The 13174-nt window shown below is 42.6% G+C and overlaps 1 protein-coding gene across 2 annotated transcripts; it reads left to right on the plus strand.

The window, feature by feature from the left end:
• The first annotated feature begins 1161 nt into the window (after positions 1–1161).
• Positions 1162–13174, plus strand: LOC140290301 (ubiquitin-protein ligase E3A). 2 transcript variants are annotated; one of them, XM_072379339.1, is made up of 11 exons: positions 1162–1454; positions 2128–2172; positions 2679–2983; positions 3115–4367; positions 4453–4597; positions 6336–6541; positions 6675–6839; positions 8778–8933; positions 9032–9105; positions 10040–10183; positions 11563–13174. In XM_072379339.1, exons 1-11 carry the CDS (start codon positions 1378–1380, stop codon positions 11681–11683), a joined length of 2691 nt encoding a protein of 896 aa, XP_072235440.1. In that variant the 5' UTR covers positions 1162–1377; the 3' UTR covers positions 11684–13174. The 2 variants fall into 2 exon arrangements, with proteins under 2 accessions (XP_072235440.1, XP_072235441.1); XM_072379340.1 differs by having other exon boundaries at positions 1181–1220.

The following is a 13174-nucleotide window of genomic DNA, read 5'->3' on the forward strand; positions in this document are numbered from 1 at the left end:
TTTAGATCTGGAACTAACATGCATTCTGGGTGATCCAGGGACAGATGGACAGCGTTAAATGCAGGTGAGAACACAATAAGGATACATTCAGATCAAAAAAGCGAATGCCACGAGGTCCGGATAATTTTGTCCGCACTCACATTGCAAGCTGGTCGCAGTCTATCCTAAGCCACACTGAAAGACCACCTACGTATTATTTAAATCCCTTGAATAAAGGGAATAGGGTTTTAAAGTGAGGCTGCTGAGTGCTGAATACAAAGTGGTTTCAGAACAAGGAAAGGAAGAAAATTAGATAAACAAGTAAAAAAATAAATTCCATTGACAGCAGTTCCAGTGGAAAATTAAACATTTGTTCATTGTGTTCTTGTCTAAAACGTAACCAATTACTCCAATCCTGCAGTAACTGGGTTAACAACGATTACTGCATTCAATTTATGTCAGAGTTTTATGAGGTGGCTTCTTAACCGTGCGCTCATTTACAAATATGTGGGTCTTGGAATTAACTATAGTAAATCAAATCAGTACATTGAGAAAAAAAAACCTTGTAGCATCCACCGTAAAATAGAGTTCTATCAGCATGATCAGCATCTATGTAAACAGCTTAGCAGAAAGGTGGATGTAGCTTGATGCAAAATAGTTTAATGTTGTAGATTCATTTGAAATATACTTAAATTGGGTCTCTGATTGATTTACTTTGCTTTTGCCAGTTTCACTGGGTGGTGTATTGAGAGACATAACTGTGCTGCATTATCTCTGTCTCTGCCACTATGAATAAAATCTTTAACTTGTTTTTTTTTTTTTAAATTTTTTTAGATCTTCTAGATGCGCGTTCATGGTCACAAACAGCATAATCGTAGGTCTCCTCCATATCATTGTGGAGTCCTATCTATTACTGGGGAAATTAGCTTATTCCCTTGGCTCAATTAATGATGTAACACAAACTGCTAAAACTGTAAACCTATTGTGAAAAAACCTAATATAACAATACTACAACAGTAGGTATGGGAAATGGATTAATAAAAGCATAAACTATATATCATATGATACTGTTCCCCGCAATGCTTTTCGTGATGCATCGGCGGTACCAGAGGTGTCCGGTTCCTTGTAGTACCCAGATCCACACCAGCAGATTTTGAAGCTTAAGCGCAAAGCATTGTGGGATGTTGGCTTCTGGCGAAGTCAACATGGCTGCAAATCTCAGGCGGAGGATAGAGGCAGCAGTAAGAAGGCCTTGAATGAAGTTTGGCATAGACAGAGCGTTGTCGCCTCTAAACTAGTCTTAAATAATCGTGCTTTTAAAGTTATATATAGCCTGCAGAGGACTAAAACATTCATAAACAGCAACAGATAACAAAACAACTGAGGATAAAGTCTCGTATGAATTCCGACGAGAAGGAGGACTGTGAGTGTGCGACACCACAGGCCGAGACTAGCCCCGCAAGAGGACCTGATAGGTGGGGACGCCAAGAGGAAAGAGTCGGGGATGCCGGGGGTTGTTGGGAGAAACACGTAAAGAGGCAGCTAACTAGCTAGCTAGCTGTGGTTGATAGGTGTATAAATACAAATGTTCTCATGTTTTAATCTCTGTTTTTAGGCGAAGTTCTCACTAAGCACTGGTTGATCAATACGAATTTTGCTTTAACGTTACATTGGAAACGTCAGTTCTGCATGAAAAAATAGCTGAAATTCGTCTAGTAGGCTAGATGTTTGCTTTATTAGCTTGTTAAGGACCGTCAGAATGTCCAGGTTCGTGACAGTTCTTTTGCCTAACCAGCCACGTTGTCCCTCTGAAAATGCAGTTTATATATTTTCAAGGTAAAATCGGAATATGATTATTAACCAAAGCTATATCTTTAACATGATTTAGTTACTGTGACGCTAGTTCTCGTACAGCTAACCTGGTGGTCGCTCCTAGCTGTAAGTGACCGACTCTGGTGTTGCTTTTTACAAGGTTGTCATTTTCTTATCATTCTTGAGGAGGATTGAAGTTATAGATTAGAAGATGTTCTTACTGAATTCCCAATGTAGCTAATATAAAGTCAGCCGGGATTGCTTGAATTATGCTGGTGCAGCATATCTTGCAGTTCCTTACCTTGTAGTTCTTTTCATTGTTGTTTGCTCTTTTAGAGAAAACGAGGAGCCTGACATAGAAAACCCAGAAGCAAGCCGAATGTAAGTTGAACTACTTTTTATTCGTGCATTTATAATGCTATAAGCATATGTTTAAATACCCCCTCAACGTGGTTTGCAGAACTCTTTTTTTTGTCTTTTATTATTTCCCTCTCTTTATTCACTGATTGATAGTGATTATATTATTAAGACATGTAGACATGATAGTGCCAGCGCTCTTAAAGCCAAAGGCTTTGTATCTGTTTTGAAATTGTAAAAGCATAATTTTATACTTTCAAAGTTTGGTTTCATTCATTGAAATGATCCATTTACTGGACTTTAAGATCAAGCATAAGCATTTAACTTGTGTGTATTTTCAGTTTAAGTTGGTAAAAATGAAACATGAGTAAGAAGAAGCTGACATAGATGTGTTGGTATTGACTACAGGTAGTTGGTGAAACTAATCATTATCGTTGTCTTCATCATCCTATATTGCACTTGTCTTGTTACAGTAAATACATTGAATTCAAGAAGTATTCTAACTGGTTGTGCTTTATATCTGAACACAGGAAGCGAGCAGCTGCTAAACATCTAATAGAGCGCTATTACCACCAGTTAACAGAGGGCTGTGGGAATGAGTCTTGCTCCAACCCATGGTGTGCCTCATCAGTGGGATTCAGCCGCATGGATAATAATACAGCAGCGGTCAAAGCTCTGGAGCTCTACAAGGGAAATGCCAAACTATGTGACCCACACCCCTCGAAGAAAGGCACTGCTTCCACCTACCTGGAGAGTAGCGCTCACAGCAACTCAGGCTGCACTAATAGGAAGATGAACCATAAAGATGTCAATGCTGTACGAGACAATTTCAAAGGTGAGAACTTAAGCGCTGTTGATGATTGAGGTAGAGCTGTGCTTACTCATTCAGTTTGGTTTGACATGGAGAGTTTGATCTGTTTTCTGCTTTCTTAAATTTCATCATATGTTACTTGTTTCTGTGTGTAGATGTAAATTACCTGACAGAGGAGAAAGTGTATGAGATCTTAGACATCTGCGGCGAGAAAGAGGACTACTCCCCTCTGATCCGGGTAATAGGTCGAGTTTTCTCCAGTTCGGAGGGCCTGGTGCAGAGCTTCCGGAGGTCCAAACCTCATACCAAGGAAGAGCTGAAATCCCTCCAAGGTAAAGATGAGGACAAGGATGAGGATGAGAAGGAGGCAGCTGCGTGCTCTGCCACAGCTATGGAGGAAGACTCCCCCACCTCCTCCTCTTCATCAAGGCTTGGGGAGGGATCCTCAGGGGAAAACGATGTCCAAAAACTGGCCCCTGATGAGGTGTCAGTGGACATTGAAGCTGTGCGGCGGGTCTACGAGCGCCTCCTGTCCAATGAGAAGATAGAGGCTGCCTTTTTGAATGCTTTGGTCTACCTCTCACCTAATGTAGAGTGTGACCTGACTTACCACAATGTCTATTCAAGAGACCCAAACTATCTAAACTTATTTGTTATAGTGATGGAGAACAGCAACCTTCACAGCCCAGAGTACCTAGAGATTGCTCTGCCACAATTCTGTAAGGCCATGAGCAAGCTTCCACTTGCAGCTCAGGCTAAGTTGGCACGCTTGTGGTCTCACTATAGCGCTGAGCAAATCCGACGTATGATGGAGACCTTCCAGCAGCTTATTACCTACAAGGTGATCAGTAACGAGTTTAACAGTCGAAACCTGGTCAACGATGATGACGCAGTTGTGGCGGCGACCAAGTGCTTGAAGATCGTTTACTATGCAAACGTGCTGGGGGGTGACCTTGACATGGAACACAACGAAGAAGAGGACGACGAGCCTATTCCAGAGTCCAGTGAACTAACTCTGCAAGAGCTGCTGGGTGAGGAACGCCGGAACAAGAAGGGCCCTCGAGTGGACCCCCTGGAGACGGAGTTGGGAATCCGCACTAGTGATTGCCGGCGACCACTCATTCCCTTTGAAGAGTTCGTCAATGAGCCTCTGAATGAGGTTTTGGAAATGGACAAGGATTACACTTTCTTCAAGGTGGAGACAGAAAATAAGTTCTCTTTCATGACCTGCCCCTTCATCCTAAATGCAGTCACCAAGAACCTGGGTCTGTACTACGACAACCGTATTCGCATGTACAGCGAGCGGCGGATCACAGTCCTGTACAGCTTGGTGCAGGGTCAGCAGCTCAACCCTTACCTGAGGCTGAAAGTGCGCAGAGACCACATCATTGATGACGCTCTGGTTCGGGTATGTTTGGGGAGTTTGGTACATACGCTTTTGAATGGCTTTTTGTACTTGGTGCTGGTCTGATTCATTCATTGTGTTCTTGTAGCTGGAAATGATAGCGATGGAAAATCCTGCAGACTTGAAGAAGCAGCTGTATGTGGAGTTTGAAGGAGAGCAAGGTGTTGATGAAGGAGGCGTTTCCAAAGAATTCTTTCAGCTTGTGGTTGAGGAGATCTTCAACCCTGATATTGGTAAGAGAGCACATCGACTAGGTTTTAAAATACACTTCAAACCTTTAAGGTTTTCATCACAGTTTTGTATATTTTTCATTTTACATACAATACTGTCAGGAAATGCAAAACACCAGTTATGAAACGAACAATGCAGGTACGGAGGAAGTTACAGCATATTTACATATTTATATATAATGTATTAATCAGAATGTGAACTAGTATTTTTTTTATTTGTAATTAATAGTCAATAATAATCAATAGTAATTAATCATAAGCAGTTTTGAATTGCAATTGCTGCTGGCCAGGAAGATCTCCTGTTGCAGTCTTTGCTGCAGTGGAGCTTAAGAGGCCTGTTACTGAACACGCTGCTGTTTGAGTGGAGGGTTTGCATATTGCCCATTATGTTCGTCAACTCGTGCCGCATTCTTCTTTGCACAGTCAGCTCCAGGGGCTCCAGAGCAGTCCCCAGCATTGAGCCAACAGATGGCTGCAGACACTCTCCACCACACAGTGAAAGCTCAAATGCACCATCTTGTCTTATTTCCCCTGGAAGTTAATATCCTCGTACTGCCTTGATGTATATGTAGCAGCTTTTGCGAACAGTCAGTGTTTTCAATGCCCTTTTCGAGGCTGACTGGCTTTTCCTTGTGTTGCCTGCTATTTCTGATTGCAGGCACAATGTTATTTATAAACGCAGCGACACGTACAGATGCTTATGCTCATGTTATGCACACATGCAAGCGTCACGCCAAGTCACCCTTTGTACAAAGCTTTCTTATTTTGCACTACGCTAATTAATATCATGCCAGATAAGTTATACGCTGTCATTCTTGTCACAAACTGTTTGATACATCTGTTAAAGAAAAGAAAAAGTTCACTGGGTCTACCGCTCTCAAATGACAGTGAACTTATGACAGGTCAGGCAGCTGGTGGTGATGTGTTACTGCCACCACAAGAATGCAGCAATGCACCAAGCTAATGCACAACTAATGAGCAACAGAAGAGTGTTTCACCACAGCCACGGTTCTGAACTTAGGATTTTGGGTCTGTTAGCATCTGTTAGTAAGATGCTAAACATGCAAAGGAAAAGACTGCAGCTATTAAACACTTCTGTGTGGAACTTCTACAAAAAAGCCAACAAGACTGACATCCAGAACAATTCCTTCCAGGTTATTAAAGCATTTCAAAAGTTTAAAAAGTGAAGCAGTGCGATGAGGGTAACTGGCCGAGCATGTGTGGTTATTAGTCAAACAATTTCCAATACCAAGTGAAAGGAACCTCTTAAGGGAACCTGTTTCACTCTTCAAGGCATTTGAGATTAGGATGGGGGCTTACCTTCAAGCGTATGGCTAAAACAGCTCTTGGATGGTTTAAGGGGGAACATTTTAATGTGTTGGAATGGCCTATACCTCCGTCCAGTTAAGAATCTGCAGCATGAATATAAAAGTTTGCTGTACACCAGCAGAAGTCATTCCACTTAAGAGCTGGAGCAGTTTTGTTTTGAAGAACGGGCAAAAACTACATATGGCCATCTCACAGAGACGTACGGTAGGAGACTTTGATTGCTGCAAAAGATGGCTGAATACTGACTTCTTGAATATGTCGGTCAACAAGAGGTAAAAGGGCCTGATAGCAGAACAGTGGTTCCCAAGTAGGTGCTTCATGAGTTCAGTGAGATTCTTTAGGACTCCAGTCGTCTACGTTAAGATGACAATCCAGCTGCCTCTCATTCATTCATCTGTTGGCTCTCCTGTAGGCATGTTCACGTACGATGAGCGCACCAAACTGTTTTGGTTCAACCCTTCATCATTTGAAAACGACGGCCAGTACACTCTCATTGGCATTGTTCTCGGTTTGGCCATCTATAACAACTGTATCCTGGATGTGCACTTTCCCATGGTGGTGTATAGAAAGTTGATGGGCAAGAAAGGAACTTTCAGGGATTTAGCCGATGCTAACCCGGTAAGTGTTACCTCAAATGTTCCAGTTTCTCTTTCAATGTGGATGCTTTATCACTTTATTGACTGTTTGCGGTTAGAAGTAACTTTTAAAAGGCAGTTCTATATAACAACTCACGGTTAACTGTGTTTAAAAGGTTTTGCACCAGAGTCTGAAGGAGTTGCTGGAGTATGAGGGCAGTGTGGAGGAGGACATGATGATCACTTTCCAGATCTCCCAGACAGACTTGTTTGGTAACCCACTTATGTACGATTTAAGGGAAAATGGGGACAAGATTCCAGTCACAAATGAAAACAGAAAGGTAAGTCTGACAGAAAACATGACACATTTATTTTGAAACTCTCCATCACTGCATTCTCAGCACTGCAGCATATTCCATAGCTGCAATTTATACATTGAATTCTGTGGCAGATCTTAAAAGTATGTGATCTAATGGGCCGGAAGGAGTAAGACTGCAGGTTCAGGCTGCATCCAAAGAGATGCGAGAGACAGTCGAGTCATTTGGAATTAAAAGCCTCTTGCAAACTCATTCAGGGCAAAAACTGCTCAATAATCACCTCTACGTCTCACTTGTAAGCATAGACGGATTATCATGACTACGGGCCCTGGACACAAACTGGCCTCGTGCCCCTGCCTCCACATGCAAACAGTGCACGCTCTTCCCATTACTCACACAGCAACACCAGGCAACACGCACAGTTAAGGTCTGTTTTGTTTGGCACCTGCCATGTAGAGGACACCATGAATTTACATATGTCTGTCCAAGTCAGCGGCATAGGCAAAGGCAAGTGTGTTCGCTTTGTTAATGAACTCAGATGTGTTTTCTGGCATGAAGAGAACACCAAAGAGCTCACACAGCTGCTTGTATGCATCAGTTCTGTGGCTGAGACAGCTGACTAACTTCCTTACAGTTGATCCACCGAGCGCCCGCTTCTCCATTTTAAAGACGCAGCGTTGTGTCATCACACTTTACTGATCAATCTTATCATTTCTAAAACATTCAAATTATTTCATTATCATGCTACATTTTCAAAACCACATTAATTCCAATATTTTTTTAAAATTGTACCAAAAAAACACCTCTGAAGGCCAAGGGCCCCTATTGGCTCCGGTGCCCATGGCCACACGCCCACTATGCGGTAATCCGTCTATGCTTGGAAGTCGCTTTGGTTAAAAACATCTGCTAAATTTTGACAAACGCACACACAGCAAAGTTGTGTGTCTTATCTGTGTTGCTGCAGTTTGACACATGCTGCAGTGATGAACAGCTGATCCACTTCATTCCACTCTAAAAGTCTTCCCAGAATCCTTTACTCTTTCCTGTCGGCAGCTTCTATCATCTCCTGCTGTTTCATACGCTGTTCAGCTACAGAAATGATGGATCCGATCTGTGACTTTGACAGTGACAGTCTATTTTGACATTAATTTGTAACTGCATCAATGGCAGCCTCATTGTCTGTATCTCCTGCAGCTGGCAGCGTCGACCAGCTTGGCCGCAGACAAACACTCATCTTTTCCCCTCACTGCACATGAACACTAGCTGATGTTCAACACCTGGCTGGCTACTTAATTAACTAACCTAACATAGTTTTGAGTTGTTCTAAGCGCTCCTCCAAACTGCAACAGCTTAGTCATATTTTGCAACATTTTTACAGTATTTTACAGCTCCTTGCACCATCCATTCATTTTCTTAATCCAACTGTAGGGTCGTGGGGGGGGGGGCTGGAGCCTATCCCAGCCGTCACTGAGCGAGAGGCAGGGTACACCCTGGACAGGTCGCGCTCGTTGCACCAATACGACTGAAATATTTTTCATTTTATCTCCTCTTTTAAATGGTCATGTCTAATGAAACACCAGTAAGGAGGGAGAATCTGGTGTGTGTGTTTGTGTGTTCGTACTTGCGCATCTGTGTTTGATATGAGTGAGAGACTGGAGAGTTAATGCAACCGTGCCACAAAGTAATGCCCACAACAAGTGGAGGCAAGTGTCCTGCCAGTTAGCAGATTGGTTGGACATGATTTAGCAGCGCTGCTAAATCATATTGTAGCTTTCCAATAAGAGCTTTATAGATGAATGATGTATTGCATCTCACAGCCAGGTAAAACAAAAGTAAGATAGAATTTGGATTGCTGGCAGTGTTTTGGACCTTAAGCAGATGTTTCAGTGGAGAATGTACCAACAACACAGTCCTAAAAGCTTGACTGAAAAAATATCTGCTCTTGTTCTTGTGTTTCTGCAGGAGTTTGTTGCACAGTATTCCGACTATATTTTGAACAAAAGTGTAGAGAAACAGTTCAAAGCATTCAGGAGAGGCTTCCACATGGTCACCAACGAGTCGCCGCTTAAATACCTCTTCAGACCTGAGGAAATTGAGCTCCTAATCTGTGGAAGCAGGGTGAGATGTGCTTTTCACTATGCTTAAATGAGTATATTTGTTTGGCTACTTAATGCTGAATTCAAAGTCAATCTTTTTTCCATCGTTCCATACTGCAGAACCTGGACTTCCTAGCACTGGAGGAAACGACAGAATACGATGGCGGTTATAACAAAGATTCTCGAATTATCAAGTAAGAAACCCTTTTTACTGTTTTTATCAGTACTTGAGTCCAGCTCCACCCTGAAAGTGAATAAATAAAGTGGTGTGTGCTTACTTATTCACCCATTTTGCCAGAAAAAAAGTCATTGCCTGTTAAGAATTTCACGAAAACGCTTTTGGGAGACTCAACTAACCTGTAAGTTGATCCTCAGATGAGCCAAGAATGAAACTTTTTGGCCATCAAGGAAAATGCTAAACCCAACACCTCTCATCAGCCCAAAAACACCATTCCCACAGTGGAGCATGATGCTTTGGGGAGCTTTTTCATCAGCAGGGACCGGGAAACCGCTCAGAATTGTGGAAATGATGGATGGTGCTGGTTCAGCTTCCAGGACAATGATCCTAAGCATGATGCTAAATCAACACTGAAGTGGTTTAAGGGGAAACGTTTTAATGGGTTGGAAATTGTCAAAGTAAAAGCCCAGGCTTTAATCCAGCTGAGGCTGTGACATGAGGTAAAGACCTCATTCATCTTAACAGCTGGAGCAGTTTTGCTTTGAAGAATGGGCAAAAACCCCAATAGAATGGGCTCGATGTGGCAGATCCACAGAGAGACCAGCAGCTTCAGTTGCTGCGAAAGGTGCCTGTACAAAGTACTAAGTTTGAGCGATTGAGTACATATGCATGCACCTCTGTCCGTTATTCACTTTTGAATGATTTAGTAAAGCACTATATGTTCGGTAAGACTTTCTCCATCAGTTCATTGGACAACTGTTAACCAAATGCTGCCGCTGTTTCAGGGAAACTTATTATGCATTCTGTAGCGTTGGATATGGAATCTGTGCAGCACCTGACAAGAGTTATGACACAGCCACACATGATGGTTGAAGTCGTTGTCATTCTGCTGCATTTGTCTGTTTTATGTCACCATGGACGCATTGTGAAGTGTTTTTTTTGTACTGCAGGGAGTTTTGGGAAACATTGCACTCATTTGGTGAGGAGCAGAAGCGCCTCTTCCTGCAGTTCACCACTGGCACTGACAGAGCACCTGTGGGGGGGCTGGGCAAGCTGAAGATGATCATTGCCAAGAATGGCCCTGACACAGACAGGTGAGCGGGGTCTTTCATCATCCTGCACCCTAGCTCCAGCTGCAATGCTCCTCCGCTGGCTTCAGAAAGTCTTCAGAGCCCTTCGCATTTCAGTTCTCAACATTTCTTTACATCAACGGCAAAATGAGAGGTGGAAAAATGCTGCTTGGGTGTTTAGACCCTACACTTTTTGAAGAGGTTCATTTCAAGGGCTCTGATGAAACAGCAGCGCTAAAGTAAGCTATGGTTATAAAAAACATGCTGAGGATGCTGAGGGCTTTCTAAGCATAACTGCTGCATGTAGAAAAGAAAACGTTTGCTTCAAACATTTTTATGTCAGCTTACATCAGCTCATCTCAGGACAACTGGGTTATTCTGTTCTCTTGTTGTCACCATGCTTCCATTTGAGTGCTTAAACAGTTAAAGCAACAATGGTTTTAATATAATAATAATAATAATAATAAGTTAAGTAATAGCCGAAGTACAGACCAAACCATGAGTTTTGAGTACTGGGCCTTTTGATTTTTGCCATGTTTCTCTCGTTGTCACTTAAAGGCTTTGGTGCTATGGCGGCCAACATTGTACTGTCGTGAGAATCCATCCATCATGTGGCCCCATCACACAACAGTTCCTCTATCCAATTTAATCAAATGATGTTGAAAGCTGTGGATCACATGCACCTCCTTTCCTTTGCCATGTTTTTACCACAACTAACGTTTTTACGATTGCGAGTTAAGCTAACACTTAGTGCTTGAATTTGAAGGCAGCTCTCCTTCAGAAGGCCTTTTCAGTTGTAATTAACTGCTGGAGAGTCTCAGGCTTACACGCTGTTGTTGGGACTTTCACACTTTCTTTTGATTGTGTGTGTTGCTGACCAACGCCCCAATCCGTGGGACATGTAGCTCATTGTAATTTGAATTGTACACCTACCTGGCTGTGAAACTACCCCGGGAGGAGAGTCTCGACTTCATTCAGGGCCTCGGGTTTCACCGACCTCACACTACACTTACAACGAAGTTATTTGGCTAAAAGTAGAAAAAAACTGTTCCTTGAGGTTTCAGACACTAGGTCAGGCTAGAGGGTTTCCTCCATGCCATTGTGTTAGACCAGTGATCTCTACCTTGGATCCTTGGTACGTGTTTGAATTACTTACTGTTGAGCTCTGCCTTCATCAGCCGTAGCACACAGCATGGCACTGTAATGTTAGCATGACATTAGTCCCTCAATACAATGCAGGAGAACTACCTAATGTAACTTCCTCCTCTGTTGAAGTTCTATGGCTGCTGAGCGCTTTGTTACAACATAGCAGTGCAGCTTTATTGCTCAGTTGAAACTGGAAAAATCACCTTTTGAAAATGATCCCCTATAATTTGACCTGCTGTGTTGTTTTGTCTTGGCAGGTTACCGACGTCTCACACTTGCTTTAATGTACTGCTTCTTCCCGAGTACAGCAGCAAGGAAAAGCTGAGAGAGAGACTGCTGAAAGCCATCACCTATGCCAAAGGGTTTGGCATGCTCTGAGCCCCTGCTACAAACAGACTCCTTCTCAGACAGCCCATCAAGCCCTGCCCTGCCCTTCCTTTATAAGACACAATCTAAAAGGTGACAAAAGACAGACCAGGGTATGTTTAGCAGAAAAAATAAGTCCACAATGAAAGGACAAATGGTTCTCATTGAGCGCTCTAGCAGTTGTGCTACTGTGCCTGCATCATCCTGCATCAGTATCCACTTCCACATCCACTGTATGTGAGGGTGTGACAGCCTCCCCTTATTTTTCCATGTACAGAGAGCATCACTTTCCTTATTATTTATTTTAAGGTTAAAAAGGTTATTTTCATGCCTGTCTGTTATAATGGCTTCCCTGCTACGGGAAAGGGGGGGGGGGGTTACACTTAATCAATAAAAATTTGGGACAGTGTCAAGCCAATATAATCCCAGGTAATTCCAAAAAAAGACCACGCTAAAGTAACCCCGATCTATCACATCATTGAAACTTTCTCCAGTGTTAGATTAGTCTTTACTACACGCTATTGTATTCCCCACAAAGGAAAGAGCTTCACTGACCATTCCACTCACTACCACTGCTTTCTCTGTTCACAAAGGCAAGGCATTTTTAATCAAGGTAAGCATTTGAACATTACTGTCCTCTGGTCCAAAATGGCACATTGTCAGAATGCTGTTTTTCATTGATGTTCTTGGGCCTTTTTCCAGTTTTTCTGGTGGGGTGGGGGCGGACTCCGCAGGTTAGGTTAAAATCTTGTCAGAGCTGTGTAAGTGCACTTAGACATTTTCAGAATGTTTGTTTTTTGGCCACAGGTTGCCATGATTGTTTGAAGCATTTTATTTCCTTGTCTTCCTGTGTCGACAATTCCAAATAAAAACCAGTGTTTATTTCTCAGTGCAGTTGGAAGTACAACACCAACAATGATGTTCTCTACACATGTAGACTGGCCACTGAAGAGACTCTCAGATACAGCCATAGAGTTTTTCTTGTGCCAACGTATACAGCCATTAGACGAGTAATAACCTGGGTGAGCACGTTTCTGGCGTAGCCTTGCAGGAGGAAGCTCAGCTCACGCTGCAGTCTTTTGTTTGGTGTACCCCAGTTTACCTGCAACACGGAGTCAAGAGTGCAGTCTGGATTTCTATTGCACTGTCACTGCTTAAGTTTTGGTACTCTGTAGTTTTAAGTTTATTGGACCTCAGTCCGTCGGTGTGGTTACACCTGTCTGTTAACAACCCAGCAAACCTGACAGGTCAAGAGTTGGAGCTAACAACACCATCATCCCAGTTCCTGGTGTGGACTGAGAATTTACTACCATGTCAAACCTAATCTATGCTCAGTTAATCTGTTGCTAATATGTGGAGAGAAAAGTCATCTAACGAAACTGAGAAATGAGCCCATTTACTACCTTACCAACAATCAAAGAATACTATGAATGTAAATGTCATTTTGTGTGCATACAGACCTGGCAGAAACAATAAATCTACTTTTGCTTTTTTAAAGAAAAA

Source organism: Leuresthes tenuis, unplaced genomic scaffold (assembly GCF_036924035.1).
Source record: "Leuresthes tenuis unplaced genomic scaffold, fLeuTen1.0.hap1 SCAF_1, whole genome shotgun sequence".
NCBI classification, from domain to species: domain Eukaryota; kingdom Metazoa; phylum Chordata; class Actinopteri; order Atheriniformes; family Atherinopsidae; genus Leuresthes; species Leuresthes tenuis.

Bases quoted from the DNA above. Each gene is read 5' to 3' on its own strand.
- LOC140290301 (XM_072379339.1), top strand. From the start codon at position 1,378: ATGAATTCCGACGAGAAGGAGGACTGTGAGTGTGCGACACCACAGGCC. The intron at 2,173-2,678 runs GTAAGTTGAACT...ATCTGAACACAG, and splicing joins AACCCAGAAGCAAGCCGAAT to GAAGCGAGCAGCTGCTAAAC. The intron at 8,934-9,031 runs GTGAGATGTGCT...TCCATACTGCAG, and splicing joins TCCTAATCTGTGGAAGCAGG to AACCTGGACTTCCTAGCACT.